The following is a 25,708-nucleotide window of genomic DNA, read 5'->3' on the forward strand; positions in this document are numbered from 1 at the left end:
GCTCATGATCAGGCTGGATGGAGTAGCTGCGATGGTGGAAAGTGTTTCTGTTGAGACTGAACTTGGTATTGAACTGGGGATTGTAGAATATGAAAAGGAGGATTCAATAGCTGAACTTGTGGGTGGCTGTGTGCTCATGATCAGGCTGGATGGAGTCGCTATGCTGGTGGAAATTTCTGCTGTTCCTGTTGAGCCTGAACTTGATATTGAAATGGGGATTGTGGAAGACCAGAAGGTGGATTCAACTGCTGAACTTGCTGGTGGCTGTGTGCTCATGATCTGGCTGGATGGAGTAGCTGCGATGGTAGAAATAGTTTCTGTTGAGACTGAACTTGATATTGAAATGGGCATTGTGGAAGACCAGAAGGTGGATTCAACTGTTGAAGTTGCTGGTGGTTGTGTGCTCATGATCAGGCTGGATGTAGTAGCTGTGTTGGTAGAAATATTTTCCGTTGAGACTGAACTTGATATGGAAATGGGGATTGTGGAAGATGAGAAGGGGTATTCAACTGCTGAACTTGCTGGTGACTGTGTGCTCATGATCAGGCTGGATGGAGTAGCTGTGATGGTGGAAATAGTTTCTGTTGAGACTGAGCTTGATATTGAAATGGGGATTGTGGAAGATGAAAAGGTGGATTCAACTGCTGAACTTGCTGGTTGCTGTGTGCTCATGATCAGGCTGGATGGAGATGCTGTGATGGTGGAAATAGTTTCTGTTGAGACTGAGCTTGATATTGAATTGGGGATTGTGGAAGATGAAAAGGTGGATTCAACTGCTGAACTTGTGGGTGGCTGTGTGCTCATGATCAGGCTGGATGGAGTCACTATGCTGGTGGAAATTTCTGCTGTTCCTGTTGAGCCTGAACTTGATATTGAAATGGGGATTGTGGAAGATGAGAAGGTGTATTCAACTGCTGAACTTGCTGGTGACTGTGTGCTCATGATCAGGCTGGATGGAGTCGCTATGCTGGTGGAAATTTCTGATGTTCCTGTTGAGACTGAACTTGATGATACAATGGGGATTGTGGAAAATGAGAAGGTGGATTCAACTGCTGAACTTGTGGGTGTCTGTGTGCTCATGATCAGGCTGGATGGAGTTGCTGTGATGGTGGAAATTGTTTCTATTGAGCCTGAACTTGCTATTAAAATGGGGATTGTGGAAGATGAGAAGGTGTATTCAACTGTTGAACTTGCTGGTGGCTGTGTGCTCATGATCAGGCTGGATGGAGTCAATATGCTGGTGGAAATGTCTGCTGTTCTTGTTGAGTCTGAACTTGATATTGAAATGGGGATTGTGGAAGATAAGAAGGTGGATTCAACTGCAGAACTTGCGGGTGGCTGTGTGCTCATGATCAGGCTGGATGGAGTAGCTGTGATGGTGGAAAGTGTTTCTGTTGAGACTGAACTTGGTATTGAACTGGGGATTGTGGAAGATGAAAAGGTGGATTCAATAGCTGGACTTGTGGCTGGCTGTGTGCTCATGATCAGGCTGGATGGAGTAGCTGTGATGGTGGAAATAGTTTCTGTTGAGACTGAACTTAGTATTGAACTGGGGATTGTAGAATATGAAAAAGTGGATTCAATAGCTGAACTTGTGGGTGGTTGTGTGCTCATGATCAGGCTGGATGGAGTCGCTATGCTGGTGGAAATTTCTGCTGTTCCTGTTGAGCCTAAACTTGATATGGAAATGGGGATTGTGGAAGATGAAAAGGTGGATTCAACTGCTGAACTTGCGGGTGGCTGTGTGCTCATGATCAGGCTGGATGGAGTAGCTGTGATGGTGGAAAGTGTTTCTGTTGAGACTGAACTTGGTATTGAACTGGGGATTGTAGAATATGAAAAGGTGGATTCAATAACTGAACTTGTGGGTGGCTGTGTGCTCATGATCAGGCTGGATGGAGTAGCTGTGATGGTGGAAAGTGTTTCTGTTGAGACTGAACTTGGTATTGAACTGGGAATTGTAGAATATGAAAAGGTGGATTCAATAGCTGAACTTGTGGGTGTCTGTGTGCTCATGATCATGCTGGATGGAGTCGCTATGCTGGTGGAAATTTCTGCTGTTCCTGTTGAGCCTGAACTTGGTATTGAACTGGGAATTGTAGAATATGAAAAGGTGAATTCAACTGCTGAACTTGCGGGTGGCTGTGTGCTCATGATCAGGCTGGATGGAGTAGCTGTGATGGTGGAAAGTGTTTCTGTTGAGACTGAACTTGGTATTGAACTGGGGATTGTAGAATATGAAAAGGTGGATTCAACTGCGGAACTTGTGGGTGGCTGTGTGCTCATGATCAGACTGGATGGAGTCGCTATGCTGGTGGAAATTTCTGCTGTTCCTGTTGAGCCTGAACTTGATATTGAAATGGGGATTGTGGAAGATGAGAAGGTGTATTCAACTGCTGAACTTGCTGGTGACTGTGTGCTCATGATCAGGCTGGATGGAGTCGCTGTGTTGGTAGAAATAGTTTCTGTTGAGACTGAACTTGATATGGAAATGGGAATTGTGGAAGGTGAGAAGGTGGATTCAACTATTGAACTTGCTGGTGGCTGTGTGCTCATGATCAGGCTGGATGGAGTTGCTGTGATGGTGGAAATTGTTTCTATTGAGCCTGAACTTGCTATTAAAATGGGGATTGTGGAAGATGAGAAGGTGTATTCAACTGTTGAACTTGCTGGTGGCTGTGTGCTCATGATCAGGCTGGATGGAGTCAATATGCTGGTGGAAATGTCTGCTGTTCTTGTTGAGTCTGAACTTGATATTGAAATGGGGATTGTGGAAGATAAGAAGGTGGATTCAACTGCAGAACTTGCGGGTGGCTGTGTGCTCATGATCAGGCTGGATGGAGTAGCTGTGATGGTGGAAAGTGTTTCTGTTGAGACTGAACTTGGTATTGAACTGGGGATTGTGGAAGATGAAAAGGTGGATTCAATAGCTGGACTTGTGGCTGGCTGTGTGCTCATGATCAGGCTGGATGGAGTAGCTGTGATGGTGGAAATAGTTTCTGTTGAGACTGAACTTAGTATTGAACTGGGGATTGTAGAATATGAAAAAGTGGATTCAATAGCTGAACTTGTGGGTGGTTGTGTGCTCATGATCAGGCTGGATGGAGTCGCTATGCTGGTGGAAATTTCTGCTGTTCCTGTTGAGCCTAAACTTGATATGGAAATGGGGATTGTGGAAGATGAAAAGGTGGATTCAACTGCTGAACTTGCGGGTGGCTGTGTGCTCATGATCAGGCTGGATGGAGTAGCTGTGATGGTGGAAAGTGTTTCTGTTGAGACTGAACTTGGTATTGAACTGGGGATTGTAGAATATGAAAAGGTGGATTCAATAACTGAACTTGTGGGTGTCTGTGTGCTCATGATCAGGCTGGATGGAGTCGCTATGCTGGTGGAAATAGTATCTGTTGAGACTAAACTTGATATTGAAATGGGGATAGTGGAAGATAAGAAGGTGAATTCAACTGCTGAACTTGCTGGTGACTGTGTGCTCATGATTAGGCTGGATGGAGTAGCTGTGATGGTGGAAAGTGTTTCTGTTGAGACTGAACTTGGTATTGAACTGGGAATTGTAGAATATGAAAAGGTGGATTCAATAGCTGAACTTGTGGGTGTCTGTGTGCTCATGATCAGGCTGGATGGAGTCGCTATGCTGGTGGAAATTTCTGCTGTTCCTGTTGAGCCTGAACTTGGTATTGAACTGGGAATTGTAGAATATGAAAAGGTGAATTCAACTGCTGAACTTGCGGGTGGCTGTGTGCTCATGATCAGGCTGGATGGAGTAGCTGTGATGGTGGAAAGTGTTTCTGTTGAGACTGAACTTGGTATTGAACTGGGGATTGTAGAATATGAAAAGGTGGATTCAACTGCGGAACTTGTGGGTGGCTGTGTGCTCATGATCAGACTGGATGGAGTCGCTATGCTGGTGGAAATTTCTGCTGTTCCTGTTGAGCCTGAACTTGATATTGAAATGGGGATTGTGGAAGATGAGAAGGTGTATTCAACTGCTGAACTTGCTGGTGACTGTGTGCTCATGATCAGGCTGGATGGAGTCGCTGTGTTGGTAGAAATAGTTTCTGTTGAGACTGAACTTGATATGGAAATGGGAATTGTGGAAGGTGAGAAGGTGGATTCAACTATTGAACTTGCTGGTGGCTGTGTGCTCATGATCAGGCTGGATGGAGTCGCTATGCTGGTGGAAATTTCTGATGTTCCTGTTGAGACTGAACTTGATGATACAATGGGGATTGTGGAAAATGAGAAGGTGGATTCAACTGCTGAACTTGTGGGTGTCTGTGTGCTCATGATCAGGCTGGATGGAGTTGCTGTGATGGTGGAAATTGTTTCTATTGAGCCTGAACTTGCTATTAAAATGGGGATTGTGGAAGATGAGAAGGTGTATTCAACTGTTGAACTTGCTGGTGGTTGTGTGCTCATGATCAGGCTGGATGGAGTCAATATGCTGGTGGAAATGTCTGCTGTTCTTGTTGAGCCTGAACTTGATATTGAAATGGGGATTGTGGAAGATAAGAAGGTGGATTCAACTGCAGAACTTGCGGGTGGCTGTGTGCTCATGATCAGGCTGGATGGAGTAGCTGTGATGGTGGAAAGTGTTTCTGTTGAGACTGAACTTGGTATTGAACTGGGGATTGTGGAAGATGAAAAGGTGGATTCAATAGCTGGACTTGTGGCTGGCTGTGTGCTCATGATCAGGCTGGATGGAGTAGCTGTGATGGTGGAAATAGTTTCTGTTGAGACTGAACTTAGTATTGAACTGGGGATTGTAGAATATGAAAAAGTGGATTCAATAGCTGAACTTGTGGGTGGTTGTGTGCTCATGATCAGGCTGGATGGAGTCGCTATGCTGGTGGAAATTTCTGTTGTTCCTGTTGAGCCTAAACTTGATATGGAAATGGGGATAGTGGAAGATGAAAAGGTGGATTCAACTGCTGAACTTGCGGGTGGCTGTGTGCTCATGATCAGGCTGGATGGAGTAGCTGTGATGGTGGAAAGTGTTTCTGTTGAGACTGAACTTGGTATTGAACTGGGGATTGTAGAATATGAAAAGGTGGATTCAATAACTGAACTTGTGGGTGGCTGTGTGCTCATGATCAGGCTGGATGGAGTAGCTGTGATGGTGGAAAGTGTTTCTGTTGAGACTGAACTTGGTATTGAACTGGGAATTGTAGAATATGAAAAGGTGGATTCAATAGCTGAACTTGTGGGTGTCTGTGTGCTCATGATCAGGCTGGATGGAGTCGCTATGCTGGTGGAAATTTCTGCTGTTCCTGTTGAGCCTGAACTTGGTATTGAACTGGGAATTGTAGAATATGAAAAGGTGAATTCAACTGCTGAACTTGCGGGTGGCTGTGTGCTCATGATCAGGCTGGATGGAGTAGCTATGTTGTTGGAAATAATATCTGTTGAGACTAAACTTGATATTGAAATGGGGATAGTGGAAGATGAGAAGGTGGATTCAACTGCTGAACTTGCTGGTTGCTGTGTGCTCATGATCATGCTGGATGGAGTAGCTGTGATGGTGGAAATTGTTTCTGTTGAGACTGAACTTGGTATTGAACTGGGGATTGTAGAATATGAAAAGGTGGATTCAACTGCGGAACTTGTGGGTGGCTGTGTGCTCATGATCAGGCTGGATGGAGTCGCTATGCTGGTGGAAATTTCTGCTGTTCCTGTTGAGCCTGAACTTGGTATTGAACTGGGAATTGTAGAATATGAAAAGGTGGATTCAACTGCTGAACTTGCGGGTGGCTGTGTGCTCATGATCAGGCTGGATGGAGTAGCTGTGATGGTGGAAAGTGTTTCTGTTGAGACTGAACTTGGTATTGAACTGGGGATTGTGGAAGATGAAAAGGTGGATTCAATAGCTGGACTTGTGGCTGGCTGTGTGCTCATGATCAGGCTGGATGGAGTAGCTGTGATGGTGGAAATAGTTTCTGTTGAGACTGAACTTAGTATTGAACTGGGGATTGTAGAATATGAAAAAGTGGATTCAATAGCTGAACTTGTGGGTGGTTGTGTGCTCATGATCAGGCTGGATGGAGTCGCTATGCTGGTGGAAATTTCTGTTGTTCCTGTTGAGCCTAAACTTGATATGGAAATGGGGATAGTGGAAGATGAAAAGGTGGATTCAACTGCTGAACTTGCGGGTGGCTGTGTGCTCATGATCAGGCTGGATGGAGTAGCTGTGATGGTGGAAAGTGTTTCTGTTGAGACTGAACTTGGTATTGAACTGGGGATTGTAGAATATGAAAAGGTGGATTCAATAACTGAACTTGTGGGTGGCTGTGTGCTCATGATCAGGCTGGATGGAGTAGCTGTGATGGTGGAAAGTGTTTCTGTTGAGACTGAACTTGGTATTGAACTGGGAATTGTAGAATATGAAAAGGTGGATTCAATAGCTGAACTTGTGGGTGTCTGTGTGCTCATGATCAGGCTGGATGGAGTCGCTATGCTGGTGGAAATTTCTGCTGTTCCTGTTGAGCCTGAACTTGGTATTGAACTGGGAATTGTAGAATATGAAAAGGTGAATTCAACTGCTGAACTTGCGGGTGGCTGTGTGCTCATGATCAGGCTGGATGGAGTAGCTATGTTGTTGGAAATAATATCTGTTGAGACTAAACTTGATATTGAAATGGGGATAGTGGAAGATGAGAAGGTGGATTCAACTGCTGAACTTGCGGGTGGCTGTGTGCTCATGATCATGCTGGATGGAGTAGCTGTGATGGTGGAAATTGTTTCTGTTGAGACTGAACTTGGTATTGAACTGGGGATTGTAGAATATGAAAAGGTGGATTCAACTGCGGAACTTGTGGGTGGCTGTGTGCTCATGATCAGGCTGGATGGAGTCGCTATGCTGGTGGAAATTTCTGCTGTTCCTGTTGAGCCTGAACTTGGTATTGAACTGGGAATTGTAGAATATGAAAAGGTGGATTCAACTGCTGAACTTGCGGGTGGCTGTGTGCTCATGATCAGGCTGGATGGAGTAGCTGTGATGGTGGAAAGTGTTTCTGTTGAGACTGAACTTGATATTGAAATGGGGATTGTGGAAGATGAAAAGGTGGATTCAACTGCTGAACTTGTGGGTGGCTGTGTGCTCATGATCAGGCTGGATGGAGTAGCTGTGATGGTGGAAATAGTTTCTGTTGAGACTGAACTTGGTATTGAACTGGGGATTGTAGAATATGAAAAAGTGGATTCAATAGCTGAACTTGTGGGTGGTTGTGTGCTCATGATCAGGCTGGATGGAGTCGCTATGCTGGTGGAAATTTCTGCTGTTCCTGTTGAGCCTGAACTTGATATGGAAATGGGGATTGTGGAAGATGAGAAGGGGTATTCAACTGCTGAACTTGCTGGTGACTGTGTGCTCATGATCAGGCTGGATGGAGTAGCTGCGATGGTGGAAAGTGTTTCTGTTGAGACTGAACTTGGTATTGAACTGGGGATTGTAGAATATGAAAAGGTTGATTCAATAGCTGATCTTGTGGGTGGTTGTGTGCTCATGATCAGGCTGGATGGAGTCGCTATGCTGGTGGAAATTTCTGCCGTTCCTGTTGAGCCTAAACTTGATATGGAAATGGGGATTGTGGAAGATGAGATGGTGGATTCAACTGCTGAACTTGCTGGTGGCTGTGTGCTCATGATCAGGCTGGATGGAGTCGCTATGCTGGTGGAAATTTCTGCTGTTCCTGTTGAGCCTGAACTTGATATTGAAATGGGGATTGTGGAAGATGAGAAGCTGGATTCAACTGCTGAACTTGCGGGTGGCTGTGTGCTCATGATCAGGCTGGATGGAGTAGCTGTGTTGGTAGAAATAGTTTCTGTTGAGCCTGAACTTGATATTGAAATGGGGATTGTGGAAGATAAGAAGGTGGATTCAACTGCGGAACTTGCGGGTGGCTGTGTGCTCATGATCAGGCTGGATGGAGTAGCTGCGATGGTGGAAAGTGTTTCTATGGAGACTGAATTTGATATTGAAATGGGGATTGTGGAAGATGAAAAGGTGGTATCAACTGCTGAACTTGCGGGTGGCTGTGTGCTCATGATCAGGCTGGATGGAGTCGCTATGCTGGTGGAAATTTCTGCTGTTCCTGTTGAGCCTGAACTTGATATTGAAATGGGGATTGTGGAAGACGAGAAGGTGGATTCAACTGCTGAACTTGTGGGTGGCTGTGTGCTCATGATCAGGCTGGATGGAGTCGCTGCGATGGTGGAAATAGTTTCTGTTGAGACTGAACTTGATATTGAAATGGGGATTGTGGAAGATGAAAAGGTCGATTCAACTGCTGAACTTGCGGGTGGCTGTGTGCTCATGATCAGGCTGGATGGAGTAGCTGCGATGGTGGAAAGTGTTTCTGTAGAGACTGAACTTGGTATCGAACTGGGGATTGTAGAATATGAAAAGGTGGATTCAATAGCTGAACTTGTGGGTGGCTGTGTGCTCATGATCAGGCTAGATGGAGTAGCTGCGATGGTGGAAAGTGTTTCTGTTGAGACTGAACTTGATATTGAAATGGGCATTGTGGAAGATGAAAAGGTGGATTCAACTGCTGAACTTGTAGGTGGCTGTGTGCTCATGATCAGGCTGGATGGAGTCGCTATGCTGGTGGAAATTTCTGCTGTTCCTGTTGAGCCTGAACTTGGTATTGAACTGGGGATTGTGGAAGATGAAAAGGTGGATTCAACTGCTGAACTTGCAGGTGGCTGTGTGCTCATGATCAAGCTGGACGGAGTAGCTGTGATGGTGGAAATTGTTCCCACCGAGACTGAACTTGGTATTGAACTGGGGATTGTGGAAGTTGAAAAGGTGGATTCAACTGCTGAACTTGCAGGTTGCTGTGTGCTCATGATCAGGCTGGATGGAGTCGCTATGCTGGTGGAAATATCTGCTGATCCTGTTGAGCCTGAACTTGATATTGAACTGGGGATTATGGAAGATAAGAAGGTGGATTCAATTGCTGAACTTGTGGGTGGCTGTGTGCTCATGATCAGGCTGGATGGAGTAGCTGTGTTGGTGGTAATTGTTCCTGTTGAGCCTGAACTTGATATGGAAATGGGAATTGTGGAAGATGAGAAGGTGAATTCAACTGCTGAACTTGTGGGTGTCTGTGTGCTCATGATCAGGCTGGATGGAGTAGCTATGTTGTTGGAAACAGTATCTGTTGAGACTAAACTTGATATTGAAATGGGGATTGTGGAAGATGAAAAGGTGGATTCAACTGCTGAACTTGCAGGTGGCTGTGTGCTTATGATCAGGCTGGATGGAGTCGCTATGCTGGTGGATATTTCTGCTCTTCCTGTTGAGCCTGAACTTGATATTGAATTCGGAATTGTGGAAGACGAGAAGGTGGATTCAACTGCTGAACTTGTGGGTGTCTGTGTGCTCATCGTCAGGCTGGATGGAGTCGCTGTGTTGGTGGAAATTGTTCCCATTGAGACTGAACCTGGTATTGAACTGGGGATTGTGGAAGATAAGAAGGTGGATTCAACTGCTGAACTTGTGGGTATCAGTCTTTCCATGATCACGATAGATGGAATAGCTGTGTTGGTGGAAATTGTTCCTATAGAGACTGAACTTGGTATTGAACTGGGGATTGTGGAAGTTGAAAAGGTGGATTCAACTGCTGAACTTGCAGGTTGCTGTGTGCTCATGATCAGGCTGGATGGAGTCGCTATGCTGGTGGAAATATCTGCTGATCCTGTTGAGCCTGAACTTGATTTTGAAATGGGGATTGTGGAAGACAAGAAGGTGGATTCAACTGCTGAACTTGTGGGTGTCTGTGTACCCATGATCACGATGGATGGAGTAGCTGTGTTGGTGGAAATCGTTCCCATTGAGACTGAACCTGGTATTGAACTGGGGATTATGGAAGATAAGAAGGTGGATTCAATTGCTGAACTTGTGGGTGGCTGTGTGCTCATGATCAGGCTGGATGGAGTAGCTGTGTTGGTGGTAATTGTTCCTGTTGAGCCTGAACTTGATATGGAAATGGGAATTGTGGAAGATGAGAAGGTGAATTCAAATGCTGAACTTGTGGGTGTCTGTGTGCTCATGATCAGGCTGGATGGAGTCGCTATGCTGGTGGATATTTCTGCTGTTCCTGTTGAGCCTGAACTTGATATTGAAATAGGAATTGTGGAAGACGAGAAGGTGGATTCAACTGCTGAACTTGTGGGTGGCTGTGTGCTCATCGTCAGGCTGGATGGAGTCGCTGTGTTGGTGGAAATTGTTCCCATTGAGACTGAACCTGGTGTTGAACTGGGAATTATGGAAGATAAGAAGGTGGATTCAACTGCTGAACTTGTGGGTATCAGTCTTTCCATGATCACGATAGATGGAGTAGCTGTGTTGGTGGAAATTGTTCCTATAGAGACTGAACTTGATATTGAACTGGGGATTGTGGAAGTTGAAAAGGTGGATTCAACTGCTGAACTTGCAGGTTGCTGTGTGCTCATGATCAGGCTGGATGGAGTAGCTGTGATGGTGGAAAGTGTTTCTGTTGAGACTGAACTTGATATTGAAATGGGGATTGTGGAAGTTGAGAAGGTGGATTCAACTGCAGTGCTGGTTGATGGCTGAAGGATTGTCACCAGTTCTGATAATGATGTTGTGTTCGTTTGAAGTGCCGCTCTTTCAAGACTGGCCTGGCTTGAAAAGGAGATCGTTTGAGGCCCTTGAATTGGGGCTGATGAGCTTGAAATTAAACTTTCCGTTGTCACTCCAATCGTGGAGAGCTGCACGGTCTGAGCTGCTGAGATGCTCAGGGAAGGCAGCATCCACGTGGATGAGAGCAATGAGGATTCCGGAATAAATGTTGAAGGCTGATTTCTGCTGCTGCTGCTTTGAGGAGCTGGACAAACACAACACAATGGATAAAAAAGACACATCGCAGAATTGTAACAACAATCTCCAAAATATTAAATGAACATCACCTCATGATTTGCTTCATCATTTATGAACAATCTACATAATCGGATGAGGCCTTCCGTAACGACGCGATCTGGCCACCCCCGCTATGAAAACGGACCCAAATTCAGTCTCTTCCATCCTCTCCTCATCTCTCCTGACCCCTTGGTTCTCATTCTCCGTTCCATTTCCACCATTTTCCCATTGCTTGTACTATTTCTCATTTCCTTCCCTTCTCTCGTCCCATTCTCATTGTTTTCTTTCCCTTTTCTTCCCCCCTCCACACACATTACATCCCCGACTCCGTTTCCCTTCCCACGGTGAGCCACGGGTAAATAATTGCCAAGTTGTGATGGCACTCCGGCGTGCCGATGGAGGCCAGCACGTCACCTGAGTGGTGGTTCCGCATGCAAATCTCGCATTCGTCTCCGCAGTGCTGATGTTGACGTCCGATTTACACACCGCATTGGGTCCTAATTTAAGGCCGAGTTGACCTCGATAAGTCAGGTTCAGACTTTACACGGCGCAATTTTTTTTTATTGTGGTCATCAGCCAAAACTCAGTTGATTTGATCGGGCTCACAAAAAAAAAACAGCGTGCAAACCACCACACCCACCGTTCCCCGCACACAAAGACAAAGATCTCCCGTATAGCCTTAACAGACTGTTGGGGCAAGTGTTGTTAGTGAAGGCCGGCACGGCACACAAGAAAGTGGGTGGCCAGCACCACGCCCGACCGCCAGTGGCAATGTTTACGACATGGCACCAGGTACTCATTTGAGGTTGAGCCGACCTAGGGGATGCCTAGGACCGGTTCAGATAATCGTCACCGGTGTCGGCCGTGAGCGGGAATCGAACTGGGGTCCGCCGGGTTCATATCGCAGCACGCTAACCGCTACACTACCGCTCCCCACACACAGTCACATACGACACGCACACACATATACATACAGTATGCACACAAATTGGGCGTATGGTTGTATTTTTATAGTCACTGGCGTTAAATACAGGAGCTTTCCACCTGCGACTGCCTATCTGTGCCTCGCATCTGGAACTGCACGACGACTGCATCGAGAGTGAGAGAGAAACTGACGAGATAAAGTGACGAAATTGAATGTGATACGGGAAAACGATGAGATAAAGTGATGAGATAGAAAGCTTATATACGTACAATATTTATTTAAGGTAACTCATTTAAAAAATTGGTTTTCATAGGCCAATATCATTATGCGTGAAAATTAGTTGTTTACGAGCATCTCCGGAATGTCCGTAAGCCCTCGCGAATCACGAGGGAATGCCGCGTTGTATGTACAGACATCTGTTGAAATATGAGTTTTCCCACGGGGGGAATTGCACCAGTGGTATGTAAGGCAGGATTCAGCCACTGCTGTGTATTGCTCTCCAGTACGTACTGTGTACTGCAGAGCTCGAATCCACCCACGGCCTTATTCCCCGCGTAACCACTTATTATCCGGAGCAGCTGTAAGGGTCAGCACGTAATGTCCATGGCCTAGGGCGGCCATTGGATTCGCACCGCGAAACTCCCCGCTACCGCTGGGCTAATACCAATGAAGATAATGATGAAGATTTTGAATGAGGATGATGGTATTTACATCGCCCGTGTAGTTATAAGCACGGCTATTTTTCTGGACAGAGGTCGCATGACGGCAAAAAAAACCAGACGCATGCATGGTGGCATACCGCTAAAACGCAAATTTGTAGATTTAATTTATTTTAAGATAATTCGTGTTTGAAAGATTGTCCGTCTATGTTCGATGGCTAGCCAAAAAAACGCTGCGAGGATGACCGCAGTTCGCGTGATGGTTTGTGCTCTTTGACGAGATCAGCAAGGTATTATGGTTCATCTGTGGCAAGCACTTTGTGTGTAACGTTTATCCCAGTAAACATGCCAGCGTTGGCATGTGGTTGGAGCTAATAACCCAACGTTCCATGTTTACTGGGATGATGTTGTAAGCTTAGTGTCAATATTCTCGCCAAGAAATCCCAATTCACATTTGGCCAAGCGCGTCTTCGACACACAAGACCCAATGCCAGCCACACACTGCACCCTCGCTTTCTTACCTGTAATGTTGGTGCCTGTCATGTTAAAGTTGAGATTGTAAGTCCCAACAGATTCCACTGGGACAATTTTAAAACTGTCAGCTGTAAAAGGTTCCGTCAGATACACCATATGATAGCGTTTGTTGAATGAATCCAATCCATTGTTTCCAACATAATTCTGTTGAGAGAGAAAATAATAGACATTTTACATGTAGAGCACGCATCAGTTTTTTTAATATACTACTATAATGGAGGAATAATTTCTATAGACTATGTACCGTGTTCCCCAGATTATACAATGCTCCTGAAAGACGCACCTCAAACTTGTGCTCAGTGGAAACAAAGTTATAAATATCCGGTCACACAAATCTTACCATATTATAAGACGCACCCGAACATTTGCTTTAAAATACAGCGAAAAAAGTGTATCTTCTAACCCATAAACAATCATACGTATAAATATATATAAGAGCTTCGTTATTTGATTCATGAGTTACAAATATATTTTTGGGACGGGCTGTTAAACATTTCCTTTAACATCATATACGGACCAATGCAAACTCGGTGGCACGCATGCTAAACGACTTGGCTATACACATGTGAAAATAAATGTCAATCGACTGTTGGATAAGGGCCTCATGACTCCATGCGGCTCGTGGGGGTTATTTGACCATAGTTCACGGCACTTGAAAGCACGGCGGCATAGATATGGAAGCATACCTCTCAGCAGTACTGTACAACAATGGATTTTGCTGCACTGCCCACTGCTGCCCACCACACAGCAACCAATAAAATCCCGGAGGCCACCAACCCAAGTAATATCCAAGCTCAAACTACCGCTTAGCTTCTGAGATCGACGAATATGGAGCGCAATTCCTACCGGGTCATTTTGGTCATAAGCATGTTGTCATATAAAGGCATTTTACAAATTAATGATTTACTACTGTGTGTCCCACACGTGACTCCACGTCGGCCAGCCCCCCTCATTAATAATCATGAACAGGTGACGTCCTCCACATGGACCCCCCCCCCTCATTAATAATCATGAGCGGGTGACGTCATTCCACATGGAGCACCCCCCGACCATTAATAATCATGAGTGGGTGACGTCACTCCACATGGGGGGGGCGAGGCGCCCCTCCCCCCTCCTCAGCGTCAATTTACAACCCTCACTACAAAGGCAGAACCCTCACGTCACGCAATCTCCATCACGCTGTTGTTGAGACATCAGAGTAAATAGGACGTCATTATGAACAACGGATTATAACCTTTAAATAAAATAAGTCTGTGTCACCGCGGCCTTACAAATTGCACACGCACTAATGCAGTGAATATCACGTCGCGGTCTGCTTTTCACTTGCAAGTTTCAGATTTACTGCAATACACCCATCCTTGGACGGGCAAAAGGCTAGTTGTTAAATAACGTCACATTTCAATGTGTTTTCACGCTAAGTAGAGCATCTCAGCCGCACCAGGTCAGGTAGCAGGCAACTTTTGACAGCCCTTCCGAGCCTCTACAACCATCTCTGCTTGGAGAAATGTCACAAATTTGCCCTCCAACAGGATTGTCCTCTTTCTGGGGTAGCTCTCCCGGGAAATCTGCTCGTCCTCCTAGAACATCAAAACGTCCCAGTATTTGTCAGTTGCATAATAGTACACCACTCAAGGGGATCCACTTCCACCTAATTCTCCCCATTTTCGGTGTTATGAGATATTATTCTGCCCATGATATGTCCTATTTTAGCTGTACCTATTGGTGGCAACCATTAGTCACAAGAGAACATCGCATACCTGTGTTCTTTTGCAAACTCCTTTGTAACAGTATCGTATATAGAAGATCTTGAGAGCTCCATATGTGCCTGAGAGTGCTTCCGACATCAAGTTGATGGCGTTTATGGTGGCCGGACTGTTTAACTTAATTTTCACAGTTGTAGTTTTCCAGTTAGTTTCATCGAACATGGTGTGGGAGTTGGAGTCCCACTCAGAGGCATCGATGGGTAACACTGTGAAGGGAATCACAAAATGGAAACTCGTTTTCCCACATCTTTTGCATTCGGTTTTTAAGTTGTGGCATTCAGCGTGTGAAAATTATGACGAGAAAGGGACTTTAATGTAGCAACACGTTGACGGGTGAAGCCTAAACAGGATAAATGTGTTACGTGTTGGTCAGCAGAAAAACATGATACATACTTCCAGCATTGGATTTACATGTACCTGATATACATATTTAAAACACGTTATTTAACAAACAGCCAGTCAATTCAAGTGCTCACATGTACGATTTAAGAACACAATTTGAATTGCAGACACATTTGGCTTAGAAAAACAGAAGCAATCAGACACATAGGCTGTTATTAACGCGAGCCAACAGAGTGGAACAACGTGGACGTCCAGAATAAACACGTCATTAGAGACCCAAATATCGCACCTCCCGGCTTTGACATTCCTCGAAGACACGTAGATATTTAAAAAAAAAAAGCTTGTGTTGCGCCCGAAACGTCGTGTGTTGCGCCCGAAACGTCGTGATTTAATTTATTTTGTTTTATATCTACGTGACTTCGAGGAATGTCAAAGCCGGGACTTTACCAAAAGAACCAAAGAGTATGGATCCCTGCAGTCACGAAAACTTTAAATCTAGATTCCTCGAAGACAGTGGTGTAACCATCAACCCCATCAGAACACTAACAGGCCGATGCGCACATCTCCTTCATGAATGGAACATTAAAGACGAGACACAGGAGTGTGATTGCGGCCATGCAACCCAAACAATGGACTTTGTTGTTAACCACTGTAGCCTGTGCTCCTTCAATGGCGGAGGAGAAACAGCAAAACCACACAAACTCTCTCCTGAAGCCCTCTCATCGTGGCCAGCAGATCTCGACATTGGCATCTAGCTCCCGAAGTTATCGCCATGGGCAAGAAAATAACGAATATCATGATTCACATTTGATGTTCGGGTCAGAGTGCGTGAGTAAAATGTGTGCCGTACACCAATGCCAATGTATTACTGCACGTTTGTTCACGTGACAACTTTATTAATTGGCCGTGTCGGGTGGAAGAGGGTGTACGACATTTATTTTCAATCATGACTCTGAAGTTAAAACGAAACTATTTTTTTCATGAGGTAAGGCCCACTGAGCTATAGAGCTACTTTTCAGAAGCGACATGGCCACAAATGAAAGTCCAGTGAAGTGGCTTATCACGTTGAAATTTAATGCAGCCATATAAAAGCCAGACGTCCCGTTTGTCCATTTGTCCGTAAATTAAATGATAAGGGTTTTTCAGAAGGCCTGATTCAAAAAGTTATAGAAAGTGGATCCACCCCCCACAAATCTAAAAAGTAAATGTGTAAAAAGTTGATAAAAAACAAATTTTCACTTCCGGACGACCTGGAGAAAAATCCAGGCGAACACGTGGTAAACATGCAAACTCCAAACATACAGCCATCACGGTCGGGATCGTGACCCATGACCCCCTGTATACCAAGCGAGATCGTTTACATCTCGCCACCGCCGCGCCCCAATCAGGTGATAGACGAAACAGAAATGTAGTCCTTACCGATGGTCACTGGCTCGATGAGCACTTTCAAGAAGTCGTTGATTCCCGGGATGGAGTAGGAGAAGTACACATATGCTTTGCACACGGCTGTGATGGCGTCCTGGCTGCTTGTCACATTCGTACAAATGTTCATTTCATATGTGTTGTCCGTACAGTAAAAAGAAACTCTCTTGGCAGAGTCGCATTGTGTCCTCAGCTCCAGAAATGTGACTTTATACCAAACATTTGTTGCACCACATTGCGCATAGCAGGAAGTAGTGCTCGACGAACAGACCAGCGGCGAACCTAGGCACGTATCGCCTTTCACTGCACACACAGACACGCGCACGAAGTCACATGAATCATTTTCATCATCAAAATGCCGTATTTAAAAAAAAGAACGTTGCAGACCAACAATCACGCTAATGGTGGCAACAGGGCTTCCACTAGAGGGAGGCTCTTGAGAACGCCCTCTTGAGCGTATTTTGGCCTACTCTTCCACGCTGGCCAGACGTCTTCCAAGAGTTGGGAGTACCCACACTTTACCCCACCACACACGACCTGTCGATGGACGAACTGTGTTGTACCCATTCATGATGCTGGATGAACAGAGGTGATGGGATTTAAGAAACTTGTTACGATACTTTACATCAAATATCTAGCTGTCAGTGGTAAAGCTGAATATATTAACCATGACATTTGCAGAACTGTGTTTGAAAAATTATGACACTCAGAGAAATTAATCATAAATTACATTTTTTATAAATGTTCATACTGCATTCATTCTCACGTGTTTTTTTTTTAAAGATATCACTGCCTCTTTAGATGTTGTCCTCATGAGCATATGTGTTTGATTTACATTTCAATAAAGTAAAGTCCTGGGAAGACGACACATACCTGTGGGGTAAATGACGAAAATAATGCAAAGGCAAAGATGCGCAGCCACAGTCTTCAACATTGTCCTGGACTTGTCTTGACCTCCAACCAAAATCTGAAATGCACAAGCTCGGCGCGGCTTCACAAATTGAGAGCTGCCGGATAATGAATGTTACAACGAGGAAGGGATATTTATACCGTGCGCACCAGTCAACCAACACACTCACATTTACCTGTGCGCCCTGAGGCTTGGATGCAGCTGTTCTGCGTCATCAAATGAATTGTGACGTCTGTGAATGTAATTGGCACACGCCTTGCCTACATGGGGATATGTAGACAAATTGAACAGGTCTCAATATTTCAGTGTCTTCTGGTGGCGTCATGAACCATGACTTTAAAAAAATATTTATAGCTTCGTATGTACGTGCCATTGCAGCAAATGCAGGAAAGCAGAGGGGAGCCAGCGCAGTATGTGAAGATCAAAACGGCCCGTGTGAACACATTTAACAATGTCTGCCCCGAGCTGTGATCTTGCAAATAATGGAGAGAGATTGAGAGAGACACAAGAGACAGGAAAAGGAGAGGGAAAGGGAAGATATGAATAGCTAAGACTAAAATTATAAACTATTTATTTGACCAGATAAGGTCCACTAAGCTCTATAGTTCTTTTTCAGAAGCGACCTGGCCACAAATGATAGTTCAACGAAGTGGCTTATCACGTGGAAATGTACAGCAGCCAAATACTCTAAACGCACGTTTCTAATTGTGGAGGGAAAACCCGGAGGACTTGGAGAAAACCCACGCGGCCATGGGGAGAGAGGGAGACACGCAAACTCCAAGCATACAGGTGTCAGGGTCGAGATAGAACCCACAATCTCCTATATACCAGGCGAGGCAGTTAACATCACACCACCGTGGCGCCCAAATGAAGAAGAGAAAGGCAATGGAGAAAAGTGACTGGTGGTGAGGGTAATTGGTGTGAATGGATGAATTCAGAAACGGGTCCGCCGAAGAAGACCCCGGAGCTCACCGTGAACCTCGTGAGCAGAACCCTGCGACGGAGCTGCAGGATGTTTGACGACAGGTCCATGCAACACGTCGATATCAAATTGGATTCTAGATTTGAAGCTTTCGTGACTGCAATGATTCATATTCTTGGGTTTTTTCGGTAAAGTCACGTAGGTGACTTTTACCCACCAAGCAACATAGCAGGAGGCTGTTTCTTCCTGACCTGCTTTTTTTTGCTTTTACCATCTACATGGCAGGGGCTCGGTCCCATTAGCAGCAGTTGCACATTAGCAACTCTGCCAGTATATATACGGGGTCGGATCTCTTTATATTTCTCATTTACTTGATACAGCAAACGTGCTGTGACGGTTCCACCTGAAGACGGAAGCTTGTGTTGCCTCCGAAACGTCGTGATTTTTATTTTAATTTTATTTTTATTAATTTTATTTTTTTACCTACGTGACTTTACCGAAAAAAACCCAAGAATATCAAATTGGATGTCAACTTTTTGAAATAAACAAGGGACCACTGTTCTCCTCTTAATGTTTAATACATTCATTAACGTAACATCATGTTACCAAACATCATGTTACGTTAATGAATTATTGTATTTGCAACGCGCACAGTAGTCACTCAATCTCGAAGGGAGGACGACTCAGAGGCGCGAGGAACCACAGACACGCGAGAAGGGGTTAATGGTCAATTTTTGAGTGTTTACACGTGGGAGGAAAACGGAGCAGGTGGAGGAAATCCCCGCGTGCTATAGGTGGCAACGCTTTATCTCATACAGAGCCAACAGGTGGAGCCACTTTTGCTGTACTGCCTTCTGCCAAGCCCACGAGAAGGGAGTTTCGCAACATTTTGTGCGAACCACCGACCCTCGCCTCCACAAAGCTGGATCACTGCCCAGCAGTAAAATCACATTCTTTGTTAAATAACACAAGACCTCCAGCGAACACTTTGAATTCTTACTCTTTGGTTCTTTCGGTAAAGTCACGTAGGTATAAAATAAATCACGACGTTTCGATCGCAACACAAGCGGTCGTCCTCAGGCGGAAAAAATATAATCCAGCAGTGGAACTGCTGAACCAGCGAGAGAGCAGCTACAACAAGAGGCTATATATATGTGGCGATGGGCAAGCAAGCGGGGTCTGAGCTGGAAAAGAATTCCACCCCCGGACGCAAGCACCTCAGTTGTGTTAATGGGGGATTAGGGAGAGAGGGATTAGGGAGGGAGATTAGCATGAATGAGCTTCCGTCGCCGAACAAGATTATCATGCCCGCATATGCGCACAACAGCATATGCGCACAACAGCAGTGTTAATGAGAGATTAGCACAGTGAGAGTGTAATCCAAGGACGTAAACATGAGAGTGCACTCCAAAGAGAGAGACACAGAGTCGGAAATAACAGCTGACATAGGCAGGTTGGATGGAAACATCACAGTCAGTTAAGACTTTACCTGGTTAATAACGTCCTTCCAATGATTGCTCAGTTTGTACCCATCCTCTCGGTTGAAGTTGTGTCTGTGTTTATATATCTGGATGGCTTCATGAACAAATCTATGAAGGTAGCCGGTAGGTTTGCAGAGTACCTCCGTCTTGGAAAAATCGATTTCGTGTGAGCCCACAGCGTAAAAACAATTATCAGCAACGGCAGAGGTCCTACCGTGTTTCAAATCCGTCTTGTGTTCACGAACGCGGTCCGAGACATGTCGTTTCGTATCCCCAATGTAACTGCTGCCGCAACCACAACTCAGTTTGTAGACACCAGGGTATTGCTTGTCAGGAATCACATCCTTTACAAATAGGATTAAATCAAGGATTTTGTGTACTGTGTTGAAACGAACCTGGATCCTGTGTTTGTTTAAGATTTCGGAAATCTTTTTGGTAACCCCTGCAATGTATGGCAAAGTGATGGTTTGATTGTATCCTCAGAAGGTTGTCTCCCCATGGCTGGGGAGGCAGCTTTGCGGATTGTACGGTCCGAGTACCTGTTCTTCTGGGCTGGATAGTGGTGGGAGTCCGGCTTTAGATAGGCATCCGTGTGGGTGGCTTTCCTGTAGACAGAATGTCCCAACGAGCCATCAGGTCTCTTCTCGATTAAAACATCCAGGAATGGTAGCTTGCCATCCTTTTCCACTTCCATGGTGAATTTGAAAGACGGGTGTATGGAATTGATGTGGTTGAGAAATTGGTTCAGTACTGGCAGGCCATGTGGCCAGTTGACCGAACGTGTCATCTACGTATCTTTTCCACAAGGAAGAACGTAGGTGGATGTCTGGATGGCATCTGTCTCAAATTTCTCCATTAAAACATTCGTTACCACTGGCGATAAGGGAGAACCCATTGGGGTACCCTCATTTTGTCTGTAGAATGTACCATTCCAGGTGAAGTATGTGCTGGTAAGACAGTGCCTTACCAAAGATGGTACACTCTGGATTCAGTCCTTGTTGGACCAAGTCTTCAATATAGCCTCTTGTTGTAGCTGCTCTCTCGCTAGTTCAGCAGTTCCACTGTTGGATTATATTTTTTTCCGCCTGAGGACGACCGCTTGTGTTGTGATCGAAACATCGTGATATATTTTATTTTATACCTACGTAACTTTACCGAAAGAACCAAACCGTATGGATTCCTGCAGTCACGAAAGCTTCAAGTCAAGATTATTGTCTGCTCTCAAAGTCAGGTCACAACTTCTCATCGAGCAAAGTTTAATTGAGGAAACGGGGATTTAAATAAAAACATATTTATGTATTTCTCATCCATGAAAAGTAGAACGACCGATTTTTTTATAATTAATATGAATTATGTGCAATGTTTCCCAGCACGCACATTTATTTTGACATAGCATCTGAGGAGAAGAAAAGAGAAGTTATTTTCACCTGTGTTTGGCCTCACCAATTGCCCCCCAGAAATCATCCGCTCGGAGCTCCCTCTGGTTACGAAAACTGGCGCAGCAACAAACAACGCCACATTACATGCCTGCTCGTAAGGCAGCCAACCCGAAGAGTCATCACCATCCGAGCAGCAGCTTTTGGCCAGCCGTCGAACAAAGACGCCCCACTGCATCGCGCTCGTTAGTGATGCACTTCTGCGGCCGTCTGGAACGCTCTCTCTTTGGATATTACAGGAAGCCGCTGGAGCTATGCACTTTTGAATCTAGATTGGAAACTAATTTCTTTAGAACTGCTTCTTGTGTTTAGTTCGTTGGCCTTCCTCCGCACCTCCGATCAATATGGTTGTCTACATACGGCGCAAAAGAAGTTCAACAAACGACCCATTTAGGTTTGTGCTCTGAGGCTGCCGCCCTGCAGAAAAAACAATCGCTTTACTGGGGGTCCTCTCAGAGCAGATGGAGCCACCATGACGGTGTAGCCACCACTGTGGGTGAGCTTTGTTTAAGCCAATCTCTGCCAAGGTGCTGGCCAGAGGTCGCAAACGGGTTTTGATTCCTTATCCGTACCCGTACCCGGCCGCACCAGGGTCGCAAATGGGTACCCGTACCCGTACCCGGCCAGGTACGGGTAGCCGTTCCCTACCCGTACCCTACCCGAAATGAGTGACAAACGGCTACTCACCAGTGACTCACGGCCTACCCGTACCCGTACCCGGCCGCTCCAGGGTCGCAAACGGCTACCCGTACCCGGCCGGGTACGGGTAGCCGGGTATCGGGTAGGGTACGGGTATCGGGTACCCGGTTGCGACCTCTGGTGCTGGCTGGCAACGCTACAGCAGGACTCGGCAAACAAAGAGTATACGCTGTCTCTGTCGGCGAGTGCAAAGTAAATGCCATGAGTCAAATTTGTTTTTACCCCGTCTCCAGAATTAAGCCCCAATGGCGGTATCAAGAAAATATGTCAATGTAGTGGTTTTTTTTCAGCTTGCACACAATGAAGTTACTATACGTATGGCCAGAATACTATACGTATGGCCAGAATACGCACAACACGTTCTGTTTACGACAGCATTTTCACAGCAGATCAAAGCCCTCCGTTAAGGTAACCTGTGGCGTTAATTGTTATTGCCGTCTGGAGGGTCTGAATCTGGATCTACTAGCAGGTGGCCTGACGTGACTCGCCCCCTTTGAGCCACCTGTGATATTTTACTCCTTGCCTGCAGTACTTTACATACCTGCGAGGAGGTTGCTGCACTTTTGTGTTTCTAGAGTTATTTTTAGTTAATCTATAATGATGTTTTAGGTAGGGTAAAGAAATGGCACTATTTCTTTGAAATGCCTTGCCTGAGGGGCAAAACGCACCTAGTAACATTAACAGAAATGTCAATTTTAATGAATGTCAGTATCGCATACTGTATTTGAATGTGTGATGTTTGTACTGTATGGTTTTTCTTCTCCCCTTGCAATAATGCCCTTTGTTTATCCATGGAAGCCCCCGAATTATTTTTCAAGACTCATTTTGCAGGAAGGTCCTGTTACAATTCCATTAAAGATGGGTTGTGGGAGGAAACTGGAGTGTCTGGAGAAACACACACCTATGCGTAATTGGGGATAACACCAAAAGTTCTGCGCACATCGGTTCAGTCTACTTGCTGTGCTGCCATTCCCTGACCACCTCATCGTCCAGCGGGGGTTTGAGAGATTAACGAATTTGTTGGATTGACTAACCGATCAGGCATGCGCTACCGCCCCTGGAATTAAATTAATTATACTGTGTTAAATCTTGATTTGAAGCTTTCGTGACTGCAGGAATCCATACTCTTTGGTTCTTTCGGTAAAGTCACGTAGGTATATTTTATTTTATACCTACGTGACTTTACCGAAAGAACCAAAGAGTATACTGTATTAAAATCATGAATTAAATGAGTAAACCCACGTGATCTGTCGAAGGCTCGTTGGCAAGAGGTTATGGGACAGGCCCAAGTGCCACGTGCGCACACGCACACTCAATGCTGTGGAAAGAATTTGTTTTACTTTTGATTGAATGTTTTTTTTATTCAGTAAGTTCGTGTTTGTATTACCATATATGTTGGAGCTTTTCCACAACCTGTCTTTTACTGATCATATACTTGGAACAACAACAAGAACAAGAAAAACAATCGCACCATATTTTGGCAAGTCCGTGTCACACTAGCACGTTAACAGCCCTCACATACATCACCCAAGCGGCTGGATCGGCTTGCGAGAGCCCATCCACTTCTCCCTTGTGAGATGCATGAGTATGTAGCTCGTGGGGTTCCCGTGGTGTCGAGGGAACGGCGGTGTTGCACGAAGCCTGAAGCTGACCCCATCCCACTGAGGATAGCAGGCGCCAGCAGCCTGAACCCCAAGCGGTTCAGAGGCAGCGCGTCGGAGGAGAAGGAAAACACCGTGAGCGTGCAACACTGTCGCACACTGGTATTGGAAAATAAAGGGACACATGTGTTCTAGATTTGAAGCTTTCGTGACTGCAAGGATTCATATTCTTAGGTTTTTTCGGTAAAGTCACGTAGGTAAAAAAATATATATACGGGGTAGTATCTCTTGGAATTTCTCATTTACTTGATACAGCAAGTGTGCTGTGACGGTTCCACCTGAAGACGGAAGCTTGTGTTGTCTCCGAAACGTCGTGATTTTTTAATTGAATTTTACTTTCATTAATTTTATTTTTTTACCTACGTGACTTTACCGAAAAAACCTAAGAATATGAACACATGTGTAACACGCGCAGTTTCCGTTTGATCCTTCGGCGTGGGAAAGCACAGATAATTAATTAATCAGTAAGGGAACGAACCTGGTGCTGCCAATAATTGCCCCAGTTCTGTGGCCCTAAATTGAGACGCATGGTCAACTCTATTCACGAGTGATTACGCATGAGGTAGGAAACCAGAGCATGCGGAGAAAACCCACGCATGCTAGGCAGGCAACGCTCAATCCACGTACAGATTGAAACAGGTGGATATGACTCCGCTTGCTGTACTGCCATATTCTAGCGAGCCAGGGTATGAGAACCTCAACATCCGTGAGTAGGGAGTTTCACTGTTTTTTTTGCATGGGGCATGAACCCACGGATTGACAACCGCGGGTTTCGGGTTATTAGAGGCTGTCGTGCCTCCGACTGCATTGGCTGGGACAGTGATACGAATAACCTCCCCTATGTATAATGTGATCAGAGGCAGCAGAGCCTTGACAATCGACTGGTTGTGTGCGGAGATTTCTGGTAGGTCTCCAGTTTCTCTACACCGTTGCTCTGTTTGGTGGCGTTCATTTTTTTCTCCCAATTAAAAACAAATTCTTCCTGTTTTTACGTCGTATCCTGCATTTTCGTCAGACACTGTGAGATGTATGACCGTTTAAGTGTCGTATAAATGCAAATCTGATTTGAAGCTTTCGTGACTGCAGGAATTACTCTTTGGTTCTTTCGGTAAAGGCATGTAGAAATAAAATAAATAATAGAATACGACGTTTCCATTGCAACACAAGCAACCGTCATCAGGTATGAATGAATGATAAACAAAGCTAGTAAACTTAGCAATGTAATGCAATGCAACACAGAGAATCGGCATACACAACAGTTAACACTTTACCTGGTTGATTACGTTCTTCAAAAGATTGCTAAATTATGAGGGAGAGACAAACACAGACATGGAGAGAGACACATACACAGAGAGAGACACACAGAGAGAGAGATACACACATGGGAGAGAGACACATACACAGAGAGACAGAGAGAGAGACAAACACAGAGCGAGGGAGACACATGGGAGAGACACATAGAGAGACACACAAGCAGGGAGAGACATACACAGAGACACAGAGAGAGACACACACAGAGACACACAGAGAAACTACGATTCTGTGACGAGGCATTATATAGAGGGGGGTGGGGGGTGCCTCGTCACAGAGTCGTTGTTTCTCTCTGTGTCTTTGTGTGTGTCTCTCTCTCTGTGTCTCTGTGTGTGTCTCTCTCTCTCTATGTGTGTCTCTGTGTGTCTCTCTCTCTGTGTGTCTTTGTGTGTGTCTCTCTCTCTCTGTGTCTCTGTGTGTGTCTCTCTCTCTCTCTGCTTGTGCGTCTCTCTGTGTATGTGTCTCTCTCCCATGTGTGTCTCCCTCGCTCCGTGTGTTTGTCTCTCTATCTGTGTCTCTCTCTCTCTGTGTATGTGTCTCTGTGTGTGTCTCTCTCTGTGTATGTGTCTCTCTCCGTGTCTGTGTTTGTCTCTCTCTCACACTTAAATTCAAATTTAGCAATCTTTGGAAGAACGTAATCAACCAGGTAAAGTATTAACTGTTATGTTAGCCGACTCTGTGTTGCATTACATTACATAAGTTTACTAGCTTTGTTTTCTCATTCATTCATACCTGATGACGGTTGC

The 25,708-nt window shown here is 45.2% G+C and overlaps 2 protein-coding genes across 2 annotated transcripts; both read right to left on the reverse strand.

Annotated features, from left to right (window-relative positions):
• On the reverse strand, nt 1–1,697 carry LOC133343621 (uncharacterized; the record flags this gene model as incomplete). The annotated part of the gene is made up of 1 exon (XM_061553312.1): nt 1–1,697. A coding segment is annotated over exon 1 (1,614 nt), but the record flags the coding sequence as incomplete, so codon positions are not given.
• A 1,449-nt stretch (nt 1,698–3,146) lies between these two features.
• Nucleotides 3,147–4,966, reverse strand: LOC133343622 (mucin-2-like). Its single transcript, XM_061553313.1, has 2 exons — nt 3,339–4,966; nt 3,147–3,151 (listed from the first exon to the last, which is right to left on the reverse strand). The coding sequence occupies exons 1-2, from the start codon at nt 4,834–4,836 to the stop codon at nt 3,147–3,149; spliced, it is 1,503 nt and encodes a 500-aa protein (XP_061409297.1). The 5' UTR covers nt 4,837–4,966.
• Nucleotides 4,967–25,708: the final 20,742 nt, after the last annotated feature.

The sequence above is a fragment of the Lethenteron reissneri genome, chromosome 18, assembly GCF_015708825.2.
Source record: "Lethenteron reissneri isolate LAM-NWPU_2019-01 chromosome 18, ASM1570882v1, whole genome shotgun sequence".
In the NCBI taxonomy this organism is placed as follows: domain Eukaryota; kingdom Metazoa; phylum Chordata; class Hyperoartia; order Petromyzontiformes; family Petromyzontidae; genus Lethenteron; species Lethenteron reissneri.

What these genes read in the sequence shown, in the direction of transcription:
- LOC133343622 (XM_061553313.1), bottom strand. Translation starts at nt 4,836, where the DNA reads ATGAGCACACAACCACCCACAAGTTCAGCTATTGAATCCACTTTTTCA.